This window comes from Equus quagga, chromosome 4 (genome assembly GCF_021613505.1).
Source record: "Equus quagga isolate Etosha38 chromosome 4, UCLA_HA_Equagga_1.0, whole genome shotgun sequence".
Lineage (NCBI taxonomy): Eukaryota > Metazoa > Chordata > Mammalia > Perissodactyla > Equidae > Equus > Equus quagga.
This window is the reverse complement of record NC_060270.1, coordinates 136,888,928-136,900,442: the sequence shown is the minus strand read 5'-3', so window position 1 is coordinate 136,900,442 and position 11,515 is coordinate 136,888,928. Positions and strand designations below refer to the sequence as shown.

General features: G+C 49.5%; 1 protein-coding gene across 4 annotated transcripts in view; it reads right to left on the bottom strand.

Annotated features, from left to right (window-relative positions):
- KIAA2012 (KIAA2012 ortholog) overlaps positions 1–11,515 on the bottom strand; it is a 104,276-nt gene that overhangs the window by 64,126 nt on the left and 28,635 nt on the right. For 3 of the 4 annotated variants that reach the window (XM_046657780.1, XM_046657781.1, XM_046657783.1), the window contains 6 exons: positions 11,284–11,423; positions 10,053–10,236; positions 9,300–9,442; positions 6,702–6,870; positions 4,084–4,230; positions 1,098–1,268 (listed from right to left, as the gene is read on the bottom strand). In XM_046657780.1, the coding sequence (XP_046513736.1) occupies positions 1,098–1,268; positions 4,084–4,230; positions 6,702–6,870; positions 9,300–9,442; positions 10,053–10,236; positions 11,284–11,423 (954 nt within the window). The remainder of the gene's footprint in view (positions 1–1,097; positions 1,269–4,083; positions 4,231–6,701; positions 6,871–9,299; positions 9,443–10,052; positions 10,237–11,283; positions 11,424–11,515) is intronic. The other variant, XM_046657782.1, reaches the window with a different exon arrangement.

The following is an 11,515-nucleotide window of genomic DNA, read 5'->3' as shown; positions in this document are numbered from 1 at the left end:
GGGAGGGAGGGAGGGGGAGGGAGGGGACGTGATGCTGACCGTTTCAGCCTTGAATAGAGAAGCTGCAAACACATATGGAGTCATTGATCTATGTATTTAATTTATGCTTACAGGGCTTCACCTGTCCATGCTTGGGGGCAGGGGGTAGACAGAGGCAGAGAGAGACAAATGGTGAGGCGTTCTGTGCCCGAGTGAGCATGAGATGAACAGGAAAGATGAGGGATCTGTTGTCTTCCTGGCGGCTCTTAGTGTCCTCCTCCCCGCCCCCCGCCTCTCAGTGTGTGAGTTTCTGGAAGCTGTGACTAGGATTCTGCCATTAAGAGAGGTGCTTTCCTCACATTGTCCGGCGCCCAACACACAGCATCTCCTTCATCTGGTGCTCCACTGGAGAAAGCAGCCCAACACTCCTGGAGGGAGGAGCAGCTGGCTGGGCTGCACTTTCTAGAAAACATTTTGTTGGTTTCCAGCATGGCACCTCCCTAAGGGATTTTCAGAGGTAGTGTGGACTCTAAGCAATTTCTGCTTTATGAGCTGCCTTTAGCTCAAAGCCCCCACGGAAGCTGTCACTGCACCATCTTTGCATTATTGATCTTGTATAAGGACCTCAGTCAGTCTAAGTCATGGAGGGTGTGGGTGCTACCTCACCCTCCAGTGACAATCCAGTCCTCGTCTGTCTGTGAGCAGGCCTCAGGCTCTGCCCTGGGCTGAGGGTGGCCTCTGCCTGGGACTCTTCCTGTTGGCAGGGTCAGCAGGATCCCTCACCCCGGGGAGGGTCGGGCCTCGGTGTTGGGTGGCCCAGTCCATCCCATAGTGTGGCTCCCTGGGGACCGCAGGCAGCTGTGTCCTCACACTGCTGCTGGGAGGGAGGACAGCACGGAACAGTTTGGCAATGCGTGCAGGTGCAGCACACCCTTAAAACATACACTGACTCTTTAGGAATACGCATGGTAAACACGAATCCCACTGACGTCGTCGTGAACACTGCCCATTTCCCCTTCAGTGGAGTGGCTCTCGGACAGCTTCATCACGGCTGCCGCGTGGCCCTGGAAGATGATTAAAATGAGCCCAGAGCCCCAGACAAGCCAAGGAGTGATTACCTTGTCCTTCCGCTGGGAGTGTCCCCCGGGGCCGTCTCACGACTGGGGGTCCTGTGGGGCTGCTGTGCCCTGATGTCCTGGGGCTGTCTGGGCCCCTCTGGCTCGCTGGACTTTTTCTTCCTTTAATCAGGGACAATGGTGGGGTCACATTCTGGGGTGGGGCATCATCATCTTCAAAAGCAAAAGGAGACAAACACGAGTGAGAGGACTTCTGGATCAGAAGGAGAAGGAAGCTCTCTTCTAAGTGGGGTGATGGCTCCTCCTGAAGGATGCTTCAGTCCACCCATTCTCAACCTCGTCCCTTTTCCAGACCAGCTGTCTCCCGTGGCCAGGGTGAAATCACTCTTGGCCAGAACAGTGGGACCTGGTTGACGAACCCCCAGAACTGGGAGGCACTGAGCAGCAGTTGTTATTACTCTCCTCATGTTGATGGGCTCCTGAGACAGAAGAGAGACGAGAGGGGCTGCAAGGTCCTTCCAGCCCACAGTGCAAAGGCTCTCACTAGGGGCCCCCGGGCTGCGGAGCTCACGAGATTATTGGCTACAGAATTCCAACCACAAAGCAAGTCTTCTAAGCAGAACCAATGAACACGCGACTCCTCCAGGTCATAGCGTGCAAAGCAGCACCTCCTGGGGGCAGAGAGGGTATGGGGCTGATGACAAGGCTCCACACAGTGCGTCCTGCCCTCCCCTCCGTGCTCTCCTTCTCTTTTCTCAAATCAGCTGGGACTGATCTATGGAGGGTGAAATCCAGTAATCTGAGGGATTGAGACCTTGTCTTAATCTCAGAGAGTGTCTTTATTTCATGCTCAACACACGGTTGCTGTTCGTGTTTAAAAGCCGGCTTCACACACAGTCTCAAAGTATTACAGGCTAGTTATTTGCTACGAAAGGGAAGGTGTCTGCCATGGAGAAATCTAGAGACACCACCTTTAACCAAATAATGAAACTGAACACCACTGATAATGGAACAGATGACAACAGATGGAATAAATATACAGGGATATTTGTGTCCCCTGATGTGGTGCACCGAGAAAGACACAACATCACGTATTTGGCTCTTCTTGCTAAAGATGTCTGATCTGAATCTGATCACGAGGAAACAGGCAAATCTAAGTTGAGGGTAATTCTGCAAAGCAACTGGCCTTCAAAACGTCCATGTCATGAAAAGCAAGACTGGTCAAGCGCTCGAGACGAAAAGATTCTGAAGAGGCGTGACAGCTAAATACGATGCATGATCCCGAGTTGAATCCTGGATTGATCAGAAAAAGAAAACCTCTAGGGAACGTTATTGTTATAATGAGAAATTTGAATATGGACTATATATTAGAAATTAGTGTTACACCAACGTTGATTTTCTTGATTGTGATAGTTGTGTTGTGGTCATGAGGGAGAACATCCTTGCTCTAAAGAGATATGTGCTGATAAGGGATGAAAGGCAAAAAGTCTGCAATCTATCTCCTGATGGTTCAGCAATAGAATAAAATATGTATGTGTGTATGTGCATATACAAAATCTGGCTTCGTTTTTATAATGGTAGAGGTGAAATAATCCAGGGCTGAGCAAGTAAATGGGTATGGGCCACCTCTGTGGCAATGGGATGGTCACACTTCCTAGCTCAAATCACCCTTGCCCAGGAGCCCCTGTGTGAGGAAGACTGCCTTGAAAAATGGGACTCTCTGGATCTCTTTATGTGACTTCTACGAGGTTGGGTCACGTACTGAACCGACTCACACCAAGGTACCAGGGACTTCTAGTCCGGCTGCCCCCTGGCAGGGTGGCAGAGGAGGGACAAGTTCTAGAGAGTCAGTCCCTGGTGGACATGGCAGCTCAAAACAAGTGGAGGGCAGTGTGAGGTGAATGACAGCAAAGACAAAATTCACTGGTGTGGCCTCCGACCCCAGTGGCTCGGGCTGTGCACCTGACGCTGAGGCTGCAGGTGGAAAGCTGCTCTCTGGCCCATTTGCACACAAAGTGGCCCTGGCCCATATAGTATTTGGATTTTTTTTGAAAAGAAAGGCTTTTTTTCAGTCTTTAGGATGATTAACTCTCACTTGAGAGACGGTGTAAATGAGCCCGTGTCCCTGTAATCAGAGGCGTTCTCAGAACTGAGACATCTCGAGAGCGTCCCAACCTGGGCTCATGGTTCTGTTTCAGTGCAGCCCGATGGGGAGGCTGCTGGTGCGGGAGACCTAGCTCCCGTCCCAGCCGGGCCACTTGCAGCCGTGCCACCTCAGACAAGCGTTCTCTCAGGGCTTCAGTTTTCGGATCTGGGAAGTGAGGGTCAGATCGTTGTGAGGAGGAAACGAGATAAGATGTGCTAAAAACTAACCCAGTGCCTGGCACAGAGAGAACTCCATAAATATCAATGTTCCTCCTTCTCCTTCTTCTGACACCACTGGTCAGAGATCACTTAATGTTTGTGATACTGTCATCTTGCCCTTTGGAAAGGAGTTTCAGTTTTCTGAAAATGAGGCGCTTTCTAAATATGGCCCATTACTTTCAGCTTAGCCAACACATAAAAATACACACTTAGATGCACCCATGTGTGTAATTTCAAACGTCCATATGATGTTTTGAAAAATTAGAGTGAAGACTTTTATTGATATTATGGACTTTTTAATGAATAAATAAACATCCCTAAACAGGTTAGAAATGAAATTTCATTGATTAAAAACATAGGATAAACCATAGAGCATGCAGCGAACTTTCAGTAAGTTTGGTGCCATTTTACATCTGCAACCAGAAAAATATTAGTAGGGGGACGATTTAATGAGTAAGTAACTTATGAGCTAGACACTAAACTGGTTCGATGACAGCACTTCAGTTAAGGCAGCTGCTGCCTGAACAAAAGACACCTTCGGGTGGCTGGGGGGAGCTGACCTCCCTTCCAGCTCCTTTCTCAGGGCTGGGGGTCCTTACGTGTCTTGCCTTGCTTCCCTGCTGGGTGAGAGTCTTGTGGAATGCTGGAGGGCAGGAGGGGTTACCTTGAGGCGAGAGTGTGTCCCTGCCCGAGTCCACTGGGAGATGCACTCTTAACATCCTTGGTCTTGCTAGGGACGTGCGCTTCAGGGAAGCCCTCCAGAAAGGTCTGGTCTCTTCTGTCTCTGCTCCTGACTCAGGGTGTGGAGCTCCTAGGAGACAATGAGAAAGCCAAGTTGTAGTAGACATCTGTGGTTTTTGCCAGCCATCTCTTCTTTTTGGGGATCCATCTCTCCCCTGCTCACACCATGTGGTTTGGGTGCAGCTGAGACCATTCCTTGATGGGCACGTGACTGCAGCCTGGCTAAAGAGACACCTCATTGCTTTAGCCACAAGGATCAGGTCCAGGCACATAACCCAGTCAGAGGCAAATCTGGTACTTTTGCAAGAACTTTTAAGAGGCATATCCTTGCTACTGGGGTTAACAGGTGAGAGGTCAGTGTGGAATTGCAGGAGCCTATCTTGACCACCATGTGGGGACAGCCTGCTTGAGAGGAAACGCTAACAGAGCTGAGAAACTTAGACAAATAGTGCCCAGATGCCATTTTCTGAGACCTGGATCCAACTGAGCCTGGAGTTAGCTGGTCTTTGCACGACCAATGACACGAGCTCATAATACATTTCTTTTTTTTCTTAAGACAGTTTGAGTTAAGCTTCTGACACTCGTTAGTGAGAGAGTCCACACTGACTGACATACCAAAGAAGGAAGAATGCAGTGCATTCACTTTCTCTGTACCTTATTCCTATTTTGCATTTGGCACTGTGTTGGCACACTCCAAGTGCCTAACAGCTTTAAGAATCTGGTTCCCAATGGCCTGGCGACCTTCCTTCTAGGGTCATCATGGAAGATACTCAGGATTTAATTGAATCCTGCTAATAGTCTTGTCTTTGTGTGTAGTAAGTATGTCTTTTTCTTCCAGTGTTTTGACATCTGGGACCTTACTGATCCTGGGGAGACTGTCCCCCCGCAGCGCTAGCTGATTCCTAGAGATGGTAAAGGACTATGTGCGAGTTCACATTTCACATGCAAACCAACCAATCTAGAGCTCCTGACCCCCACAAACTCCGTTACCCAACTCTTACACTCTAGGCCACTACCCCCTGCCTTAACCCCCCAGGGCCAGGTACAGACAGCGAGGGCTGGCCCCTGCCCCTGGAGCCTGCCCAAACCACTCAAACTAGCCAACCGCAAACCTGCTTAGCCTGCTTGCACTGCCTCGCCCACTCCTTCCCCCAAAAGGCAGTACTCTCGCCCATTCCCCACCCGCCAGCCCTTCTGGTCCTGACTGACCCCGGTGCTTCCCCGTGTGGTCCTGCATGGCCCGGCGTGCCCTCTCCTCTTGAGAACTCTGAGTAACAAACTGTCTTTTCAATGGCAATGTCTCCTGATCTGTCAGCCTCACTGTACCTGAATAATAATAAAGCCTACATTTAAAAATATTGGTTTTTCTTTTTTAAGGAGCCAAGTAACTTTTTTTGAAGGGTAAAATTATATACAGCAAAATGTACAGGGCTTAAGTGTACAATTCACTGACTTTCAACAAATGTATAAATCCATGCAACCAACCAAGGTTTAGAACATTTTCATCACCTTAGAAATTCCATTACGCACCCTTCCACTGACTGGTCTTTCAAGCTCAGTAGGTAAGCATTCTTCTTCATCTTGAGAATTCAAATAGCCACAGAACAAAAATTCTCCAAGAAATCAGTGGCAGTTGCTGCTGAAGTTTCTACAAAGCTCAGAACTAGGACTCCCTCAAAATTGGAGTCAGCTGTTTAGAGGGTCACCTACCTACCTCACGCTGCCCAGAGAAGTCCTAGGAGCGAGAATGTGTCTTAGGCCAGGGTGCTGTGGGACGTCTTGGGAAGGTCAGAAAGAATTCCTCCTGGGGGTGTAGGGTCAGCCGTCGCTCAGAAGCCTCCTTCTAAAAGTCTTCCTAAGTCCCCTGTTGGAAATGATGTCTCCCTTACCCCTACTCTCTTAGCACTTTGCTTAGAAGCACAAAATCTCTGCCCTGACAAAGACTGTAGAAATCATCTAATGTTACATAATAACCTAATTCAAAATCAGGAAAATGGCTCTTCAGGCAAACTTTTATCTTTCTTTTATAAAATGAAGATCCAAAGACCCTTTTTACCTTCGCTGCCAGGAAACTCATCTAAATCCAGGGCTTACCTAAAGCAATGAATTCATCCCAGCTGTCTGATAACATCGCTTCTCTGCTCCTTTTAACCAGTTTTTTTTTTCAATTTCAATTGTGCTGTTTTATATACTGTATTTATTTTTCATAAACTGCCTTAAAATTCTTGCACCTTTGTAACATCTGTGGTGCATCCGACTTATTTGTGTGTATGCCTGACTTCCATTCTCTTCCACAGTTCAGCAGAATGCACTGCTTAATGAAGGGCTCAATAAATATTTTAAAAATTGAGTTGAATATGACCAGAGAGACCTACTTCTGGACTTATTCTTTTTCCTTCTTTTAAAAAAAAGTTCTCTGAAGAGGATGACCCTGGGGAGGGTCAGCCATGGTTTAGGAGAGGGCTGCATTAGCCGGTCCCACACCCGGAGCTTCCTGACCTGCCCGAGCTCCCTCAGGAGACCCGTCCCGAGGGGACCTACCTCCTCTGCGGGGTTTTTCTTTTGGAGGTTGCTGGGTGTGGAAGTGAATCTCCACGGGGAAGATGAAGAGCTCTGCTGGGGGCTCCTGGGCTTTAAGTCCACTCCCCAGGGGGTCCAGGACCCTGGGCGGTTCTTCTGAGATAGGAGGTAATTTCAAAGCTTTTGGCGCCTGAGAAAATTTAAAAATAAAACAAAACCCATTAGGGCAGGTCTCTAAGCCCTGCCGCCTGCAGGGGACAAATGACAGGGATTCTTATTGTGTCTGCAGCACCAGGAGCTGCTGGGTGAGGTGGCTTCAGTCCCCATGGCTGAGAAGCAACGCTGACCACCCAGGGAGCCGGGAGTCTGTCTAGGGGGCTGCCCCCAGCCTCTCGGGAGCTCGGCTGTACCCTGTTAACCCAGCCTCTGACTCCTCAGAGGAGCACAAACAGATAAATTCAAGAGCCTTTGGGAGGAACTACGGTCTTTCTTCACCTTGCAGCTGGGGAAACAGCCGGCTTGAAACGATGCAGCAGAGATTTCTAAGTACAGAGAGAGAGAAATCTTGGCATGTGTCATCAAGGGGAAAAAGCAAAGCTCAGAACGTTGACTGTGCAACCTTTTAGGGAAGAAAGGGTGGAAAATAAGACTATGCGTTTGTCTGCTTACCCCGTTTACCCCTCAGCCTCCACACCCTCCTCTGCAAAGTGAGAGCAATCACCCCAGTGGGGCACAGGGCTGCCGCGAGGATTGAGCGAGCTAGTTACACACAGTCACCATCGTGTTTGGAACTAGGAATATTTCTGTGGTATTTCTTTGAGAGCAGAGTCTTCTCTCATTAGGGTTTAGTACCCAATCTCCCCACCAGCAGGATACCTAGGCGTCCCTACGCTTCTGCAATACGAACACGGCTAAAAAAGCATCTCCGTGTGTCAGGATCTGCCACGACTCTAACCCAGTTTTTTTGCATCCAAAAAGCCTCAAAACACGTGTCTATATGTATACATGCGTATCTGTGCACAGAGAGACACACACAAGGGGTACTACTTCGAGCCTCCTGTTTCCAATTACGCAGAAGTTTCTGGAAATTTCTCCTTGTCGTCTGCAGCTTTTAACACATGAACTCCGCTCTAGGAAACACATCTTTGTGCTGGGCGTCAGGGAGTCCAATTTCACAGGAGGAAAAATAAAAACGGTTCTCACTGTTTTAGTGCTCGAGAAGAAAAAAGATCAGAGACATATGTAACCATCCTCCGTGCTTAGAGTTGAATGAGGAAGGAAATTTAACCAAACACACGCAGGGAAATATTTATAATTTCACGACATTAAGAAAATGATTAAGCAGATGTGTGCACATAGGCTCTCTGTGTTCCTGGAGGCCTTCACTGTCCAGGTGCCAGCTGCCCACCAACTGCCCTTTTCTGAACACTGACCTGGTGCATTTTGTTTGACAAGGTTTGCATTGAGAAATCGATGTGGAAAAACTCAGATGATTTGTGTGAGGTATGGCCGACAAACCAAGCCTTAATTTCTTTATTCTAATTAAAAATTTACCGAGTTTTAATCTAGTGGAAAATTTTGCTTTCCTGTGCTAAACCACAGGCATGGGTTGAAGGCAGGGACTCCTGTCCTCTGAGCCTGGCTCGGTTCTGGGCTGACCCGGGGTGTGAAATTGAGGGCTTCCCTTAGGCCTGCCATTTACTCCTGGTCCAGATGCACCTGGGAAGACAGAGGCCCTTCTGGTGTGGATGGAAAGGTTTAGGTCAGCTTAGACACAGGAAATCTGAGAAAATCCTGAACAGACTGAAAACAACCTCCCCCACTGGCTCCAGGACCACCCAGGGCTCCTCCAGGGCCATTTCCCATGACGCGAGTCCCCACAGTTAACCAACACCGCTGCAGCTCCCAATCGGACACAAGACGCTCTCACAGACAGGCATCACCCCCTCGCATCCTTCCAGCAGCCCTAAGAGTTGGCCTCATTATCCCAGCACACAGATGAGGTCACTGCAGCTCAGAGGGGCGAGTGACCTGCTCAGGCTCACAGCCGCTACAGGGCAGAGCGTTCCGGGGCCCTGTGTGCCCTGCTCAACACAGGTACCTCCAAGCCACCCACTTAGAATGCAAGGCAGGACCCGGCCAGAGACAGCAAAGGACTTCTCTAAGGAAGAAGGTGTACCTGACGTCTGAAGGAGTTGATAAACTTGCAAAATTTGCCGTTTATTTTCAAAGGCGACAGGGCCTCAATTAAGCAAAACCATTGCTGGATTCAAAATCTCCAGCATTTTGAGTTTGAAGTGGGTCAGTTTCTTACAAGCTCAAATTCTGTCCTCACAGGTTTGCAGGTAAGCCCCAGCCCCTTAACAGAACAAAGGGTTCCGTTGCCACCAGAAAGTGAGGAAATAGCGTATGCCTTGGGGTAGAATCGGGGCAGCTGAATTCCTTCACCCGTCCTTCACTATTTTCAACGTTTAGTAAATTACTACAGCTTTGTCCCAGCTCCACACGGTGAGCTCAGAAGCAAGCAGGGCCAGTCCTCTGCTGGAGGCAGCCCCTTGGAGTCGCTTCATTTCCAGATCGAGAGTGATCTCTTACACACACACACACACACACACACACCTTTTTCGTCTTCACTTCCCCAGGCGTGCTTTTTTCTGAGGCGGTGCTGGATGCTACAGGCGGGAAAAGGCACCTTTCAGCTGGAGGCTCCGGGAACAAGCGGCTGCTTCTGCCCTTGTGGAGTTTCCTGTCGCCCTGTATGTCTGTGGGAACAGGAGAGGATGAGAGCTGACCAGCTGCAGGCATCTGGATGGACAGTGGACTTTCCACTCTTTCTGCTTTGGGGTCAGTGGGAGGCAGAAGGAGGGCCGGGCACCAAGGCCACCACGGCTTTGGCTGAGCAGGTTCGGGGAGCCCTATTCTCATTATCCGGGTTGGGTTCTTGCTAGCTGAGTCAGACAATGGAGAGAATGAACCCCTAATAATAGCAGTTAATATGTGTTAAGTGCTAAATGTGGGTCAAGAATTATGAAAAGGATTTTACATGCATTAACTCCATCTCTGCAGTAGCCTTATGGAAGTATTATTACTACCCCCACTCCACAGATGAGGAAACTGAGCCTCGGTGAGATGAAAGAACTTGCTCAAGATCAGAGCTGGCAAGTGGGGGTAAGCTGAACCCAGGCAGTCTGATTGCAGGATGTGCCGGTGGAGTGCTAGGCAATGGAGAGTCTCATTCCCACCTCCGACTGGACTTTGGCTGCTAGTCTAAGTGGCACGAGGAGGTGACACTCTGAGTGCCTCCGTGTTCTCCAGTGAGCTCTGCTTGACTAGGCTTACCCAGATCAACATGCAAGACGTCTGGCTTCTTACCGCTGAGGTCTGCCTTCCTGTTGCGGAAGGTGCCTCCGCAGAACGTAATGTGGGGTTTGTCACTCAGGAGCCAAGAATGGGCAATGTGGGCGTGCCCACAGGCCCTCCTGGAGGTCAGCTGCCAGTTTTCATCGTGGTTTTCCTTCAAAGCCTGTGCACGGTGCTGATTCTCTCCGGCCGTGTCCTAGAGAACGACAGAGACACACTCCTGTGAGCAGGCTTTTGTGAGGGGACGAGCAGGTTCCTTTAAATCAGACCTGTGGCTAGATTTGTGGTTCTAAGGATTAAATTTCCTTTGCAGCCTGGGAAGAAAAACATGCCTATAATAGCAAGATCTCTAATGCTGTTCATTACAATAAAGCATGTTATTGTTGATGAGAGAAAGGATGACATTTAACCATGCCTGACATATACTGCCTTCTTGCAAGAAAAATTAAAAATGAAAATGAAGCGCTAGTGTCACTGTCCTTCTCCGTCACGGGCCGTCTCTCCCCTCTCCCCTCCGTGGTGTGGCACTTCTCTTCTCTGCCTTCTCAGTTCTCATGGGCACAGCACCTTCCTGTGAGTCAAATGAGTTTATTCAAGACAGGAGCCTGTGTTGTCTCTGCTGCTCTGAGCCACTCTCATCTTGTACACACACACACACAGAGGCCTTAGAGTTTAGAAAGCATTTTTACATTTTAGCTCATTTAATCCTCACCGGAGCCTTGTAAGATACATATGATAACAGCTCCATTTTACAGAAGAGAGCGTCCAGGCTCACACTTAGTTAGGTCTCCCGGATGGGCTCGCCACAACCAGTAAGATGGAGGCCTCAAATCGAGGCTTCTCCAACTCTGAGGCCGAGAGCTCTTTTTTTCTAGAGAGGACTACAGCTGCCACGACGCAGTGAAGAGTGTCGGGAGGCTGTGTGGTTAAATAAGTTTGGAAAACCATGAGTCAAAGTTAAAGTGCCTACTTTAGTGACAGAACTTCTCAAAACAGTGCACTGTGACCCTCCGGAGGAGAGCGTGGTACGCGGCATTTCCCAAACGTATTTGGCTATGAAACCCTTTTATGGTGGAGCATCTGGCAATGCTAGGCTCCCACGGGTGACACTTTGGGAGACAGTGGTCAAGAAACTCAAAGTACTCTTCTCTTCTCCGGAGAACCCTGAGAGATGGTGCAGGGAGGAAGCTTCCCGCATGAAGTCAAGAAGAACGACGCCCGGGGAGCCCGTTAGAAACGGTACCTCGGCCAGCACTGCCTCTTCCCGCCAGGGCTGCTTCCTGAGTGGCGGCAAGTGAGTCCCCTGGCTGCTGTGGTTCTCGGGTACAGAGCCTTGGTCCACGAGTCCAGCCCCAGCTTCCCCTTCATCCAGGCCCTGTTGACCTGCAATGGTGAACAGCGGGTCAGCCTGGGAACCCCAGAGAAGGGCAGGGTCCTCTTAGCTGCTTCCAAGCTGCCTCCCTTCTTGCTTTTCT